The sequence below is a fragment of the Miniopterus natalensis genome, chromosome 6 (genome assembly GCF_054644295.1).
Source record: "Miniopterus natalensis isolate mMinNat1 chromosome 6, mMinNat1.hap1, whole genome shotgun sequence".
Lineage (NCBI taxonomy): Eukaryota > Metazoa > Chordata > Mammalia > Chiroptera > Miniopteridae > Miniopterus > Miniopterus natalensis.
In genome coordinates, this window is record NC_142086.1 from 83355841 (window position 1) to 83371915 (window position 16075).

Here is a 16075-nt window from a genome sequence, read left to right on the forward strand (position 1 = left end):
ACAGACTGCAGGGTCCCCAGCCATGCCTGCTGTTGGGATCTCTGGGGTGTGGGGAGTTTGTGACTCAGCTACAGTGTTTCTGGCTGAGGAGACTCTGGATAAAAGACCCTCCACCCCTTTCTGGATTCTCATGGCCTTGGTCTAAAGGTAGCCCCTGCAGTTTTGGGGACTCCTCTGGAAGAATTTGCAATTCTGGGCCAGATGCAGAGCATGAACGCAAAGAGGGCAACAGTTGTGTGGAGTTGTTACCCACTTGGGGGTCTCCTTTCGAATCAGCAGAGGTCCCTGTTCTGCACTTCATTCCAAAGAGGGACACCCCAACCCCAACCCCCCCATCTGTTTGTGGTTCTGTTGATGCTATCATCTGAGCGGGTTGAGATAAGTCCTTGAAACTGGCTCTCCAAACATAAATAAGCAGCCTGTTTAATGAAACAAAGTACGCACTCTTTGACATTTGCCAGTGTTGATCTCAGATTCTCAGTCCATTCTCCTCCCCGCCCCCCCATCCCCACGTCAAGCTTTGTGACTGCTGATCAGGCCTCCCTAAGGTTGCCCCTTCCCTCTCCTCTGCCCCACCCCTAGGGCCACCTCCACGTGGGCTGGAAGGCGTTTGTGAATGTGGCCGCAACCTGGGGACATGATTGGACCACGCTGAGCAGCAGGGACACTGGGCTCCTCTGGGACACAAAGGTCTGCTCCCCTCTCTAAAGAGGACCCCCCAGCCCTGCCTCTGCCTCACACACAGTCCTCCCTGCTGTGGAATCCCAGCTTCCAAAGGAATCTCCCTCTTCAGAGACTCCAGGGCTCAGAGTTTTTCCCATGTCTCTCCCGTTCCAGGACTTGGGGGTGCAGGTGCCCAGCACGGGAACTTCTGAGACCTGTGGGGATAGATGAGGCCCCAGGGCCAAACGAGATCAAAGCACCTGCTTTAACAGGTGTGGCCCCACAACTCACACAGGGCATCAGCCTGGACCCCAAGCAAATGGGGTTCCTTCTCCATTCTCAGGCGAGGGTCCTGCTCCTCTCTGGGGGAGCTGGGCCAGGATAGAGAGAAGTAGCTCTGGGTGTCCCCAGGACAGGAAAGACGGGTCCCAGGTCTGAGACCCCAGCTCCCCCGTCTCGTCTGGAGGCTCCTCCTGCAGCCCCGTTTCGCGTTCCGCAGCCGTGCCGCCCTCCGGAGCCCAGCCTTGGGAAGGGCTCTCCTGCCCTCTTGTGGCCAAGTGGCTGCGGGTGGACGCTGCTCGAGTCCCCTGAGCACGTTTCCTCCAAACTGCACACCCAGCAAACCTCCACCACCAGAGGCTGCCGTGCAGAAGGAGGCTATTTCCAGTTATTTGTATAAGGATTTTTTTTTTTCTCTTAATGAAAGACGCGTAAAACCTCTCCTAGTCACTCCTGGCAAGGACCATACTCCCGGGGTCTATTGGCAGAGGGGGGAGGGGAGGGAGGCACCCCTCCCTCGGGTGACGAACTGGGGGGGTGCCCGGCGTGGAGAGCCCCGGGCCTTTTTCGCCGGGACGTGTTCCCGGAAGAAACTGGTGGAAGGGCCGCAGGAGGCACCGCAACCTCCAGGGAAAGAGTCGCTATGCGGGGCCCGGGCTCTGGAGCACGGCCGGGCACCTGCCAGCAAGGCCCGAGCGCCGCCTCACCGGCCGGAAGAGGGCGCAGAGCTGAGGCCGGGATCCCCGCCGACCGCGGACACGAGGTTCGCGCGCGGCCCCGCCCCGCCCTGTCCAGGGCCTGGACCAATGTCTCGAGCCCCAGCCGCCCCGCGCTTTTGGTTCTGGAGACTTCCGGGTCCGGGATGACGCACCACGCCAGCGCGGGGCGGGGCGGGGCGGGGCCCGGGGGCGGGGCGGGGCGTGGCTACAGGTGGAGAGCTCCCGCCAGAATCGCGGGCCGGCGCTTCCGGGGCGGGGCGGGGTCGCCGGAAGTGCGTGGCCGCCCGGGGCCATGGCGGCGCTCGGCGTCGTCTACCTGCTGCTCGGGGCGGCGTCCTGGCCGTCAGCCTGGGCGTCCGGCGAAGAGTTCTGGCCCGGCCAGTCGGCGGCCGACATCCTGTCGGGGGCGGCGTCCCGCAGACGGTAAACGCGCGTCCGCGCCGTCGGCGGGGCTCCCTGGGTGCCGGGGGTGGGGGCGGGGCTGACGGGCCGGCTGGTGGGTCCCGGGCAGGGGGCGGTGGATGCGACCCCGGAGGCCCCGGGAAGGGCTGGCTGTGGGTCCGCGCTCAGGGGCGGGCCCGGGGGCCCTGTTAGGTGATGCGGGGTCTTGTCCGGGTTTCGCGGATCCCCAGGGTCAGATGTTCGGTTGGGACGGTTCCTAATGAGAAAGCGCAGCCTCGTGTATCTGCTCGGAGTCTTTCGGTTTCTCCATCCAGATGTTGGATGTTCAAGTCTCAGGCGTAGAAAAATAAGGATCGGCGCAGGTCATCTTGGTACAAATCAGACCCTGTGCCGGGCGAGGGGTGCAGAGGTGGGAGACGGGCCCTTCCCCCGGCTGTTCGCACGCCCCGCGCTGGTTTACGCGCGGCTGCGTCTGCGGGAGCCGGAGCCGTGGGAAAACCCGCGTGGGGAAGGGAGGGGCGAGGATGGCGGCCGCTGCTGCAGTGGCCGCGGGGCACCCCTGCCTGAGGCTGTGCATGAAGCAGCAGTTCTCAAAGTGTGTTCAGGGCCCCTGGACGATCAGCTTTGTAGTAATACCAGGATGGTATTTGCCTTTTTTACTCTTTTTCTCCCACTGTTTTACTTCGTGGTTTTTTTCCGGAGACCACCTGTGATATCCCAACACATTGAATGCAGCAGGAGGTATGAGCATCCCGCTATCACCAGACGGAAAAACTTACAAACACTGCCGCCCTTCTCACCAATTATTTTTGTTTTAAAAAATGTACTTTTCATTTAAAAGTGTTAATGGTAGTAACACGGAATAGGTTTATTGTTATTTTGAGGTGAATTAATTACATACTTTTTAATGTTCCTATGTTGTATTTTAATGCAGGAATTATCTGTTTATTTTAAGCCACACAAACAACAGCCTTTTGGGGTCCTCAGTAATTGTTAAGAGTGTAAAGTGGGCTGTAGACCCAAAAGTTTGAGAACCACTGGAGGGCTGATTCTCAGGTTCTGGTCACTGAGACTGTTGGCCTTAGTTGTCAATTATTGCTACTTGTTAAATGTTGCTCTGACTTGTGAGCTCTGTAAGTCTTAGGTCAGATGGAAGTGGGTGGGCAGCTGCCTCCACTTTACACACTAGAAGCTATTGAAAGCCCCAAGGTGGGCAATCATCTGTGGATTGCTGGTGTATCCGGGTTTTCTGTCCAGAGGCCTCCTCCCTGAAACACCGCTGTCCTGCTCCTCCCTGCCAGGTATCTTCTGTATGACGTCAACCCCCCAGAGGGTTTCAACCTCCGCAGGGATGTCTACATTCGAATAGCTTCCCTCCTGAAGACCCTGCTGAAGACTGAGGAATGGGTGCTAGTGCTGCCCCCATGGGGCCGCCTCTACCACTGGCAGAGCCCCGACATTCACCAGGTCCGGATTCCCTGGTCTGACTTTTTTGATCTTCCAAGTCTCAATAGAAACATCCCCGTCATTGAATATGAGCAGTTCATTGCAGGTGAGGTGGTGGTTCTGGTGTGGATGGCAGGCCAGGCCAAGAGCTCGGCCAGCAAGCTGTCCCATTGGGCCTGTTGTCGTAGCCTTTGCTCTATGGAGGGGCCCTGTATTCTTTCGTTTCCCACACTATCTGTGATCTTGGTCTTGCCTTAATTTTTCTAGGGAAGTAGATCTGAAGTGTATGAACTCTCTGCCCCTTCACCTCTGACAACTGTGGCAGCCTGGGGAGTCAGGGAAGTGCAATTAGAGCTACTATGAGAAAGCCACTGCCACGGAGGTCAGGACTGTCCTAGCGGGACTCAGCTCCTTGTGCAGAAGAGGCCATTTTACTTGAAGGACGACACCACTCGTGTGTGGCACTGACCTTATGACGTCCACTGCAGTGCTGGTGAAGACTTGTAACGATGCGTTATTTAGTCCTGCTTGAAGATTTTCTTAGAATAAAGGTATTTAGAGCTTACTGTTACTTTGTTTAGAAGACATAAACTGAACAAATCAGTGATATCTTTTTTTTCCGCTTCCCTAGAGAGGCCTAGAAGAGCCAGTCAGTCTTTAGGCCACTGATACACTGTTATGTTTACTGATGAGTCACAATTTCTTAAGCTACTGATAGTCTGTAACAGTCATTGGTGGGTCATGGTTTCTAAGCCGGTGATACTCTAACGCTGATTGACTTCCTACTCTTCAGGGACCTGGACAGCTTAGAATTGGTGCTCACACTGAGGATGGTGGCTCGTACATCTTCATTTTTCAAGTATTATTGTCGCTGCATCTTAGACCCTCTCACTGATATGTTTCTGTGTCAGAGTCAGAGTCAGCACTGTGAACGCTGAAATCCCAGAACAACATAGTATCTTCTTGAAAAAGGCAAACTCTGAGATTGCCTTTCTTGGACAAACTCCAAAGCACTCTTGGAGCTCTTTCTCCTGCAGCCTGAGAGGAGATGTAGCCAGGTGTTTAGTCGACTTGACTTAGCCTGGGAAACTGCCTGCCCTGGTTCTGAACCCGGGTTACAGAGCCTCCCAGAGAACCTGCCCTTCACCTTCTTGCGGGGTGGGGTGGTGGGTTTCCTGACAGGTAGGCGCAGTGACGGGTCTGGGCCTTCGCCACTTGAAATCATGCTTAGTGACTGGAAACTGTGGGTGTATGGGTATAGGAGACAGGTGTCCTCCCTGCTGTTTTCTGATGTTCCCCGGAGCCGGAGCCGGAGCAGCCCGGGGGGAGGGAAAAGGGAGTGCTCTGGATGATGTGCTTGGAGGCAGGCAAAACGGCTTTGCCTCCACCCTGTCCGACTGGCTGGCTCTGCTCAGCTGTTTCCTCCCCTACAAAGGGGGACAGGCATGGGTGCCCATCCTAGGATGGGGTGCTGGGGGTGTGCAGTAGAGCACCTGACCACATAGCAGCCTCCCTGTGCCTCATCACTTTCTCCTCGCTGTAAGAGGAGCCCCTGGAGCTCTGGCATCAGGTACCCCTGCCACTACCACGCAGATGTCAGTGCCCAAGTGAGAGTGAATGCGGGAAAGACACCAGAATTTCACTTGCTGTGGCACTGTTGTCACTGGGCTCGTTTGTTCTGTCTTTGAAAAAAATCTTTGACCACCACAGATGTGGCCAACGCATCCTGGGCATGGGTGGGAGCAGTGGGTAAGAGGGACACAGGCCCCCCCCCCCCCCCGGAGCCCCTGTGGGAATGCGGAGGAGAAGATAAAGAATATAAGTAAGTTGCCCTAGTGGGTAGTTTAGTTGGTCAGAGCATCATCCTGTACACCAAAGGGTTGTGGGTTCAATTCCAGGTCAGGGCATGTACCTAGGTTGTGGGTTCAATCCTCATTCAGGATGTGTGCAACTGATCAATGTTTTTCTCATCATTGTTTCTCTGTTCCTTCCTCTCTAAAATCAATAGAAATGTATCCTCAGGGGAGGATTTTAAAAAAGAATGTAAATAAGTCATTGAAACATACAGTGTTTGAGATGGCGAAGAGTGTACAGAGAAAAAGAAAGCAGGAAGGGGTTCACAATGTTGGTGGGGCAGGTGGCCATGGCCCTGGGAAGGCGTCCCAGGGAGGTGTAGTTTGAATGGCCTCAAAGAGTCAAGAGCAAGCCCTGAGGAGAGGCCCCAGGGAGGGAGCGCGCTGATGCACCAAGGCACAGTGGGAAGGCGGCCGTGGAGGAGCCCGGGAGGGGAGGGTAAAGGAGCAGATGGGGCCTGTGGCCAGCACGAGGCCCAGCCCTGCTCCAGGGAAAGGGGTACAGGGATGAAGAGGAGAGGGTTGAGGGCAGGCCCAGATCCTGGAGGAGGTCAGCACGAGGAAGGGCCTGGTCCCTGGGAGCAGTCAAGGCCTGAACGAGCTCTACCACCCTCAAGCTCACCCACTCACCCCCTTGAGGGAGTCTGTGCCCTGATGTCTTTTGTTCTGTCCTAGCTCCACTTTTGTAAGCTTCCTCCTGTCCTTGGAAAGATTGTGGCCTTAAATAAAAGGCCACAATCTGCATCAATGGCAGCCTGCTTCGAGCCATGTGTGTGCTTCGGGTTACTATTTACTGTCAGTTCTTGGTCTCTTCCAGAGTCTGGTGGGCCCTTCATTGACCAGGTTTATGTCCTGCAAAGTTACGTGGAAGGGTGGAAAGAGGGGACCTGGGAAGAGAAGATTGACGACCGACCCTGCATTGATCCGCTGTTGTACTCGCAAGACAAGCACGAGTACTACAGGTACGACCGTGGTAAGCCTTCCACCAGCCTGTGATGGGCCTGAGGTCCCCCAGCACCTGGAGTGCATGTGTGACCACAGACCTCACTCCCCACCTGCCAGCCACTGCTCGGTTCCTGAGGGGAAGGTCTCCTTTCATCCACCCTGCTGGTGCGGCCAGCCTCCTTGTACCCCAGTCACAGGTGCCTCAGGGCAATTTAAAATACCTGATGTTTACCTTTTCCCACATTGTGTTTGAACCAGGTCCTGGGAATGATAGTCTTGTCACTCCAATCGTAAGTTGCCATCAGGAGACCTTCCTGTGGAAGGGCTGTCACTCAGTGGCTTTTGCAACTTGAGTGGCACAGAAGCTCTCTAGAGGAGCATTGTTTAGGGACTGTTACCGTCACGACTCTGGCCCTGAAGCAGGAGGTGTCGTTTCCATCATGTTCCTTTGGCCTGCCTGTTTTCCCATCACTACCGTCCTGATTCCTATGAAGAGCTATAGTGGTCTCATCAAGTCAGATGAAAGTTACAGTTTCTCTAAAAATGCTCACGAGAATATCACTACCTCTGATCATGATCAGTAAGCTCCCTCTACGAGGAACCCTGTGCTTACCAAGGTCGAGGTGTATGCATGTGCGTCCAGATTGTACTTACTGCCTGTGAAAAACAAACGAAACTAAGGGGTCCCGTGGCTCTTCTTTTCCAGAGGATGGTTTTGGGGTTATGAAGAGACAAGGGGTTTAAACGTTTCCTGTCTGTCCGTTCAAGGATCAGCTTCTATCATTGCGCCTGTGCTTTTGAGAAACACATCAGCACGGTAGGTGCCTGCACCATCCGCTCAGTGAAGGGGGTATGTGTGCGTGTGAGTGTGCACATGTGGGTGTGTGCATGTGTGTACATGCACATGTGCACTGTGTCCTGGTGGCATCAGAACGCCTCCTAGCTGTGGCCCTTGTGCGGTTGCTGGAAAGTTAGACCTTGTTCCTATCCCCACACTCTGCAGTGAGGTGGGACAGGCATTGGGTTCCAGGTGGAGGCTGTGTGTGCCCTTGGGGAGAGGCCAGGAAAGGGCCCCAGGTTTGGCTCAGCAGCACCCACACCCTGAGGCTCTGCTGCGGTGCAGTCTGTCATCCCCACAGGGTGCTCCTTGGAGCCACTGCTCTTTTGAACTGCACGGCAGGGTTCACGCTGCTGGTCACACCTGTTTTTTGCATCCATAATCACAAATGGGCTTGGCAACACCCAGCTCAGTGGCTAGGACAGCTGAGACTATGAATGCTTAGAATCACTTAGAAGTTAAAATCCTGCCTGAATCATGGCGTGGAGGGCCAGGCAGCTGCCGCCTAGAGGGTCAGCAGGAACTTGCCCACATGCACCCTGATGACACAGGCTAGTGCCCTCCCAGAATGTGTTCCTGGTGGCTCCTGGCCCAGGGCTTCCACTCTGATGCTGCTCTCTGGAGCCTGGGAAAGTAATCATTTATAAAGTTAAACACTTTTCCTGTTGTGGAAAAATTAGGTCCGTGATGTTAGACAGAGCCGAGAACCTCCTTCACGATCGCTACGGAGGAAAGGAGTACTGGGATGTGAGTGCTGCCCACGCGGCATCTTTCTAGATTTTCTCACATTGTTTTGTTTAGTTTTTGAAAATCTCAGATGGTGGAGGTTGGGGTAGGGGTGGGTTGTGGTGGGCATATGGGGTGGGGCGCTCAGCTGTACTGTCTCTATGCCCCCAGACGCGGCGGAGCATGGTGTTTGCCAAGCACCTGCGGGCTGTGGGCGACGAGTTCAGAAGTAAATATCTTAATTCCACAAACGAGGCCGACAGGATCCCCTACGAGGAGGACTGGACCAAGATGAAGGTAGTTTCTATTTCTTTTTAATTGGAGGAAATGTTAATGGTCTCTTTAGATGCATAATAATGAACCCCTTAATTTACAGCAGGTGGGGGTGGATGATGGTCACCTTCAGTGTCACCCCCCTGAATGCCATCCACAGTCATTATGTAATTACCATGGATGCTGCTCATCAGGAACCCTCCCACCCCACCCCACAGTCCTGGTGCAAACTTAGGGAAATCGCTTCAGTGAAATGGAATGGGACATTACTGCAGGCTCCGGCCGCCCAGGCAGTTCTCTTAGAGTAAAAACAGCTAACAGATGTGCAAGCAGAAAGAAAAAGATTATCACTTATGTTCAGTGTTTTTTATAATATGAGAGCGATAAAAAAAGCGAGATTCATCCAGACTACCTAAGAGCACCACTTACCCTTCTGGTCTGGGGTCACCCCTTTAAAAATTTTCTTTTCTGAAAGGTTTGGTTTTCTTATAACTTAATTTTAAGAAACATTATGTTGCTTTTTCAGTTGGACTTAGTGTTTAAGCATTTTCAGTATAATTTAGTAGTTCTTTCAGTGTGGTTTTTAACAGCAAACTATTTCATAGAGAGGAACACCGTTTTACCTGTTTACTCCTCTATGGGACATTGGGCTATTTTCAAGTGGAATGACATTGTTCAAGGACTAATTCATAGTAGATATGTGGATAGTTTTTATTGGAAAAATGTATTTAAGTGGAAAGTTTTTATCTTTAATCAATTCGTATTTTTTTCAGTGTTCATTTACCTTTTTTTTTGCACTAACATCAAAGGTATGGCCTTAGAAAACATCCTGTCCTCCTGAGAGTCCCTCAGACAGACTCACAGTACAGGGCTCTGAGTGTGGAACGCTTGCTTGTCCCCTCTGCGTCTCCCGAGGGCGAGAGCTGGACGCGAACCCAGCTCCTAGGTCCATCTCAGCATGTCCCTGTCCTCTGCCAGGTCAAGCTGGGCTCCTCACTGGGGGGTCCGTACCTCGCCGTCCACCTGAGAAGGAAGGATTTCATCTGGGGCCACAGGGAGGACGTGCCCAGTCTGGGTGGAGCTGTGAAGAAGATACGCAGCCTCATGAAGACCCACGGGCTGGGCAAAGTGTTTGTGGCCACAGATGCCGTCAGAACAGGTAGGCAGCTCTGGCTCTGTCCATCCCTTGCCCCAGTGTGTCCTGGGCAGAACTGGTTTTGCGTACTTACCCTCAGCTCTGATGCTGGGAGGGAACCTCGAATTCTGCAGTTTTGGCCTCTTCACCCATGCTACTCCCTGAGGATGAAGGTGTCATGGGTATATGTGTAATCCTGGTAGCAGATCCCCATTCAACGGCCCCTCCTTTTCTTTTGCAGAATATGAGGAGCTGAAAAAGCTGTTACCCGAGATGGTGAGGTTTGAGCCCACGTGGGAGGAGCTGGAGCTCTACAAGGATGGAGGCGTGGCCATTATCGACCAGTGGGTCTGCTCGCATGCCAGGTGCTCAGAGCCGAGGGCGCGTTTGCTTGTGTTTCACAAGGTCCATGAGTCTCAAATTCCTGATAGTCAAAACAGACAGAGTTCTGCATACTGGCTGGTCACTGCCCAGCCATCTGCTCTGCTGTTCAGTAAATAGAAAATGTTCCCTGTAACATTCCATTCAGTGGTTCTGAGTAGCCGCTGTCAGCTACTCATTTCATTCCTGTGGTTCATGGTGCACTGTCATGATTGCTTCCCCCAGACCTCTTCTCTGTCTGATGTTGTCAAAGGAGGGTGAGTGTGGGGCAGTGAAGGACTTCACTCCTAGACCTGCCCCACCTGCCTGCCAGGAACTGCCCTGAGTCCATCCTTGAGTGTGCACAGGGCATCCTAGAGTCCGAACGCACAGGCCCCCGATCTTCTCATTTTCCTGGGACTTCCCTGTGGGAGGCAGCCTGCCCAGGAGAGAGCGGGTCCTAGGTCTGCCCGTGGGTCCCTCTAAGGACTCCTCTGCCTGTTGGCGCTGGGGAAAGGTCAGAAAGAATACTTCTAGTAAAATGGAAAGTGAAAGGGGAGCAGCTCATTTTCCTTCTGTCAGGATTCTGACTCCTGGGTGGATGCACATGTTTGGTTTTAATGGGTCGACGTGCATCTGTCCTTGTGTGTGCTGAGCACTGTAGGCAAGGCCCAGGGGACACCCTCCTCCAGGATGAGGGGCGTCCCCTGAGCAGGGGGTTTAGGGGGCAGGCTCTGCCTCAGTGGTGGGGATGGAGGTGGGTTGGGGCCGAGAGACTCAGCCGGCTACCCCACGTTTTTTAGTGAGAGCCTGACAGCTCTGTGCCCTCAGCCCTGAGCTCTGTGGAGATTTTGAGGTTAGCACTTCCGTGACCCACTTCCCACAGACCCAGACTGTCCAGCGTCTTGCGGAGCAGACTTCTGGTGCGTTTGTTCCTAGACTGCCATCCTGGAGGGGGCTGGTGGCTGCAGGTGATTTCTTCCCACCGCCCCAGCCTTGCTTGTGGTTCCAAGCCCTCGCCTCTTGGAGCCAGACTCTAGAGGAGTCTTGTGTCTGCCCGTGTGCAGAGCTGTCTCCTGAGTACCCGAGACTCAGCCAGGCCCCGCCAGCTTGGCCTTTGGGCTCCTCCAGCCTCTGCTCCGTCCCACCAGCCCTGGCCACTCGGCTGTGGCGACGGCCTCAGGGAGCCTGGGGCCCCAGGCTGGGTGGGCAGGTGTCGGAGATGCTCGAGCAGGCGGCCGGTTCTGTGCGGCTCTGGCAACCTCTGCCGTTTCTTTGCAGGTTCTTCATCGGCACGTCTGTCTCCACGTTCTCCTTTCGGATTCATGAGGAAAGAGAGATCCTAGGGTTGGACCCCAAGACTACGTACAACCGATTTTGTGGAGACAAAGAGAAAGAGTGTGAGCAGCCCACCCACTGGAAGATTGTGTACTGAGCTGGCGCCTTGCCCCATGCCCTGCACCCATTTACATGTGGTGGGCTCTCGGGCTTCCCCTGATGACACACGTCACTGTGGGGCTGTCTCCAGCCCGTAGCTAGACAGGCAGACCGTCACATCTTAGGGCCTCAGCCCAGAGGTGGCCACATACAGGCACAGTCCATGGCCATGTGAGCCATGGCGTGAGCCGCACTGCTCCGGGTGCTGCACCCGTTCTTGGTGTCTCCTCCAGCTGTCGCCTGTGAAAAGGCACTGCAGCTTTCTGGGGACTCTGGTTGTGTTTTCTGTCAGGACCTGAAACCGCGTCTCAGCCGCCAGCGAGGCCCATGGTGTGTCTTCCTCAGCCTCCTTCTGGAGGCCTTTCCCCAGCAAGCCAAGGGCAGGCGTGGCATGTGAGCAGCTCCCGTCCCAGGGAGGCCGCACAGCTGGCGGTGCCCTTGGACTTGGTGCGATTTGGTCTGTAGGTCAGTCATTTTAACTCCTCTGTTGCCCTAGAGCAGAGCCTTAGTTCTGCCCTTCCCCTTGGGCAAGACCTCATGCAAGTTGGAGGGAAGGTGAATCGCTGCCTCACAGAGCTGGGTTGGAGGGGGCCTGTGAGATAATCGCTCTCCGCTCTGGTCAGAGTGCTGGAAAGTTCCACGGCAGGTCTTCAGTGATTCGGACTGTTCACGTGGAGAGAAACTGGTCCGTCCCCACACCATGTCTAGTGGGCTGCCTCTGCAGTCGTGACTGTTACTGCCACATGCCAGGGGTGGCAGTGCTTGGCCAAGAAGCCTCAGCACTGCTCCCCTCGAGGGCAGGGGTGTGGCCTGGAGGGGCATGGCAGGCAAGCTGCTGTCCTTGGGCCCTGCTCTTCTCCAGGAGCCTTTTTGAGGTCTCAGAAATGCTGCCACTTGGGATGCCACCAGCCACATGGGTCAGCTGTGGAGCACTGCCACGGAAGCCCCACCCTGTCCCCTCTAACTGGGAACCCTGACTTTTCAGGGATACCAGGGTGAACAGCCATGATGGCGAGCGCAGGGCATGGGGTCCTACTGCTGAGCCTGGCAGCCAAGGTGTGGCAAGGTCGAGGCCCATGACCCCAGGTTCTCTTCCTTCCCAAGCTTCTGAAATCTACCCTGAACACGTGCAGAGGCCCAGTGGTGTCGTGTCCATGCAGGGTGAAATGGTGAAATATTTATTCTATTTCCATTTATACATTCAAATATTAATAAAATAAATTTTCTAGAAAGCTGGAATCCTATAAATAGTACCTTTTCTTACCCTTGAATTCTCTTTTGGCTGCGAGCTTACAAAACAGTGTGGGCTGTGACCATCACCTTTTGAAAGGAAAATAAAGTGCTTTGTGGTGCTTATGCAGTGTTACCATGCAGGTGCCACGGGGGTGACGTACCAGCGTGACTGGGTGTGCGCCCATGTGCAGGGGCAGCACCTCTGCCCACTGGCCCACCTGCTGCCTGGCTCGTGCGAGAAAACCATGGGTGGAGTGACAGGCAGCAGGCCCGAGGAAGCAGCAGCACTGTCCTGGGTCTGTGTTCTGGTGGAAAGAGCAGCGAGAAAACACCCATGTTAGAGGGTGGGAGACACTTCGGGAAAATGGGCAGAGGGGGAGCCCAGGGCCAAGTCCCCCGAGGACCTGGGACACAGCCACACTCCATGGTCCCCAGCACACTGGCCAGTGGTCCGCCTGGCACCACATCCCGCTGACCAGTGGCAGCTTCGCTGGTGTGAGAGGTGGTGCTCTAGTGGCCCTGCCCCAGGAGGGGCAGTCAGTGTGGCAAGACAGGCTCTTCATCTCAGGACGAGGCCATCGGTGCTGCTCCCTGTGACAGGGCACCTATGACAGTCTAGTAGCTCTTAGAGCCCGGCTGGCCCCCAGGGCCTGCATCTCAGAAGATCTTTCCTGGAGCTGAAGGTGAAGGAAGCCATCCCTTTGTTGATAGTGACAGTTGGTGTCCTTGGCTTCCTGTAGCTGCGGCTTCTGTCAAGGTGGTCTGGCTGTGAGGCCCTGCTCTTGAGAAGCATTTGAAGTTGTGTGGGGAGCGGGGGGCAGCCAAGGACAGTGGACTGTGGTTGGGGGACAGACCTTACTGTCTTGACCTTGAGCCAGAGGGACCTCAAAGGGATCCCACATTGTGATCCTTTGAGGTCACAGTGGGCCCTCCTGCGGGGAGTGCCACAGGGCCCATGGGCACCTGCCACGCTGTGTGGAAGCTTCTGCTGACGGACAGGCCTGGGGACACAGGACCCAGCTCTGCTCTGTTCTCACATGGGCCTTTGTCTTCACACCAGTGGATTTGCCTTGTGGTGGTGGGCCTCCTGCTGTGACCACAGTGCCCTCTGGGCTCACTGGGGCTTCAGGCCCTGAGTAGAGAGCTGTTGTTTCAGACGGGAGCCTAGGCCGAGGGAGGGCTGGTCAGGGCTGCGCACCCCTCCAAGTGGCTTGCCCTCTGTCAGTGTCAGCCCTTCCTCCAAATGCGGGAGACTGTCATCAGCCCCACTCCCACACACCTCCCTTCTATCTCCATACTTCATGCATCCCCTGCATTTGAGAATGAGCCGGGCTGGGACTCCCACTGACAATAGGACCCTGCAAAAGTGGTGGATGTTACTGCCAAACAAGGTTCCAAAAGACTCTGACCTCTCTGTCTCTCTGTCTCTCCCCACCCTGTCTCTGTCTCTCTGTCTACCTGCCTTTCCCTCCCTCCCCCTCCTTCCTCTTGCTCCCCTGATGAGGCTCATGTGGGGAGGACCGCAGGCCAGTCACCGGCTCACAAGGAGCTGGGCCCCCAGCCCAACAACTGTGGGCACTTGGGTCCCAGCTACATCCACTGAAAGCTCGAACCAGATCCAGCCCATTACCCTGGAGATGATGCAGCCCTGGCCAAGATGACACCTCGAAGGCAGGTCCTGCTGTCCCCAGGTCCTGACCCAACAGATGCTGGGATGACAAATGTTGGCTTGACCCCTAAATTTTTGGGTAATTTGTTACACAGCAACAGATATCTACACTGTGCTCACGTTGCTAGACAAGAGCAGTAACAAGATGTGAAAAAATGTGGGCATCCTAGGTGACTGTGCCCAGGGCACTTCTGGGGTCCAGACCCATGGGGTGCAGTGGCAACTGCTCCCAGACTCTTCCCCAGGGCTGAGGGGGAGGGGGCACAGGAGGCTATGGCTGTAATCCCAGAGCTGCCACTGGCCAACCCGTGTGGCCCATGATCCCTGTCCCTCCCCGAAAACACAAATAAGGCTCAGGTTCACTGAATGTGACCTGGCGATAAACAGCCTCCTTCCTGTGGGAGTGACATTGGCAGCCCTGCAGGCCTTGTGATACGGAACACAGCGTCTTCTACCCCGACGCCCAGAACATTCTTGGCGCTCCCTCCCCCGCCCCAGTGGGCAGCAGGAGCCCCCAGGAGCCCCTCACTGCCGCGCAGACGAAATCAGCCCTGGGCCCGGCCGCCGCGGCGCTGTCTGGCTTGCTCATACTGTGCCCGGTCCCCTGTCCTGGGCAGGGCGGTGGGAACCGTAGCCAGATCCTGAGCCCTGGCTGTGCAGCCTGAGGGTGACACAGAGGCAACTCCCAGAGCAGAGCTTGGCCCACACGTGGAGGCGTGTGAGAGAAACCACGGGTGGGGGCAGAGGAGGGCCTGGCACCCAAAAGGAGGAAGACAAGGGGTCCCCAGGGAGAGCTGGCGCAGCGCCCCCCGGAAGTCAGCAGATGGCCCGTGGACTCAGTAACCCGGTTTCTATGCCCCGGGGGAGGAGCAGCCGTGAAGTCACATCGCACTGCTGGCTCCCAGCGCCATCTGTTCCCGAGGACGTCTCATGGCTCCTCGTGGCCACATTAGCTGACTAATGAAGGCTGATGCTGCAAGAAATGGCCCGTGACAAATTAAATCTCTCATTTCGATTAAGAGGCCTTTTTAGGACAAACCAGGACGGCTTTGTGTCCCTCACGGCTGGGCCCTGGGCAGCTGCGGGCAGCTTTGTGCACAAGTGGACAAGTATGCGAACACCACAGTGCCGTGGACTCTTGTCCCCTGAGTGAGCATGAGAGAGCCCCTGACACCTTAGCCCATCTCTGGGAGGAGGTGGTGAGCCCACACGTGTCCAGAGCCAGAAGAGCAGGCACCATGCCACCTCAGGGAGCCCACTAGTGGCAGGCACAGGCTGGACCAGGGGTGCGGGGCTCAAGTGCCCCTCTCTCTGCCCTCCTGGTCCCTCAGCTTCCTGGGGTGTCAAGGACCAGCAAGCAAGCACACGAGCGATGCTGTGTCAGCAACGTGACCCTAAGTCAGAGAAGGACCCAGAGGCCTCTGGAGACGGGGGTTTGTAGAACAAGTGATATTTTGCTGCCAGGACGAGTGGGGAGTGGGAAGGACGCCCCAGTGAGGAGATGGCTGTTTGTCAGGGACATGGCCTGTGCCCAGAGAGAAGAGGGTGGACCCGAAAAGGACAGCCAGGCCTCGCTACCGCCAGCTGCACACGGGGGCCGCGTGTGTCTCTAAACCCAGGCACCAAACCTCTCGGCTGTCACGGGAATGAGAATCATGTAAAGCGCTTCCCGGGGTGCCAGGAGCTTAAAAAAAGAGTTCAGTAAGTGCCAGCGAGTGGGTACTATTATCACAAATAATAAATCTTCTGAAAGTTAGCTTTTAAACAAGTCGGCTATGGTAAAAAGAAAAATCACGGTTAACCAGTGAACAAAGCGGGCGGTGTCTGTGCCCCTCAGGGGCACACAGGTCCGTGTCCTTCTTTCACAAGATCCGCAATTCCCTGCGTGGGCCCAGGGCTTACCCTTCAAGCGTCTGGATGGCCCAAAAGTCAGGATTCTTTTTGGAACCGACTTGAACACAACCCCTTGGGAAATAGTACTTAACGTTATTATGATTGTCAGTTTTGCTAACATGCAGCGAAAGTCATGAGGATGTGGGTGCTTTCACCCAGCAGCCCCGCCGGCAGGGACTCAGGGAAGCACCCCCCGGAGCGAAG

The 16075-nt window shown here is 55.5% G+C and overlaps 1 protein-coding gene across 1 annotated transcript; it reads left to right on the forward strand.

Moving 5' to 3' along the window:
- The first annotated feature begins 1934 nt into the window (after positions 1-1934).
- Positions 1935-12315, forward strand: POFUT2 (protein O-fucosyltransferase 2). The gene is made up of 9 exons (XM_087818391.1): positions 1935-2084; positions 3365-3615; positions 6180-6324; positions 7014-7124; positions 7826-7892; positions 8043-8168; positions 9123-9303; positions 9521-9644; positions 10921-12315. The coding sequence occupies exons 1-9, from the start codon at positions 1954-1956 to the stop codon at positions 11072-11074; spliced, it is 1290 nt and encodes a 429-aa protein (XP_087674517.1). The 5' UTR covers positions 1935-1953; the 3' UTR covers positions 11075-12315.
- Positions 12316-16075: the final 3760 nt, after the last annotated feature.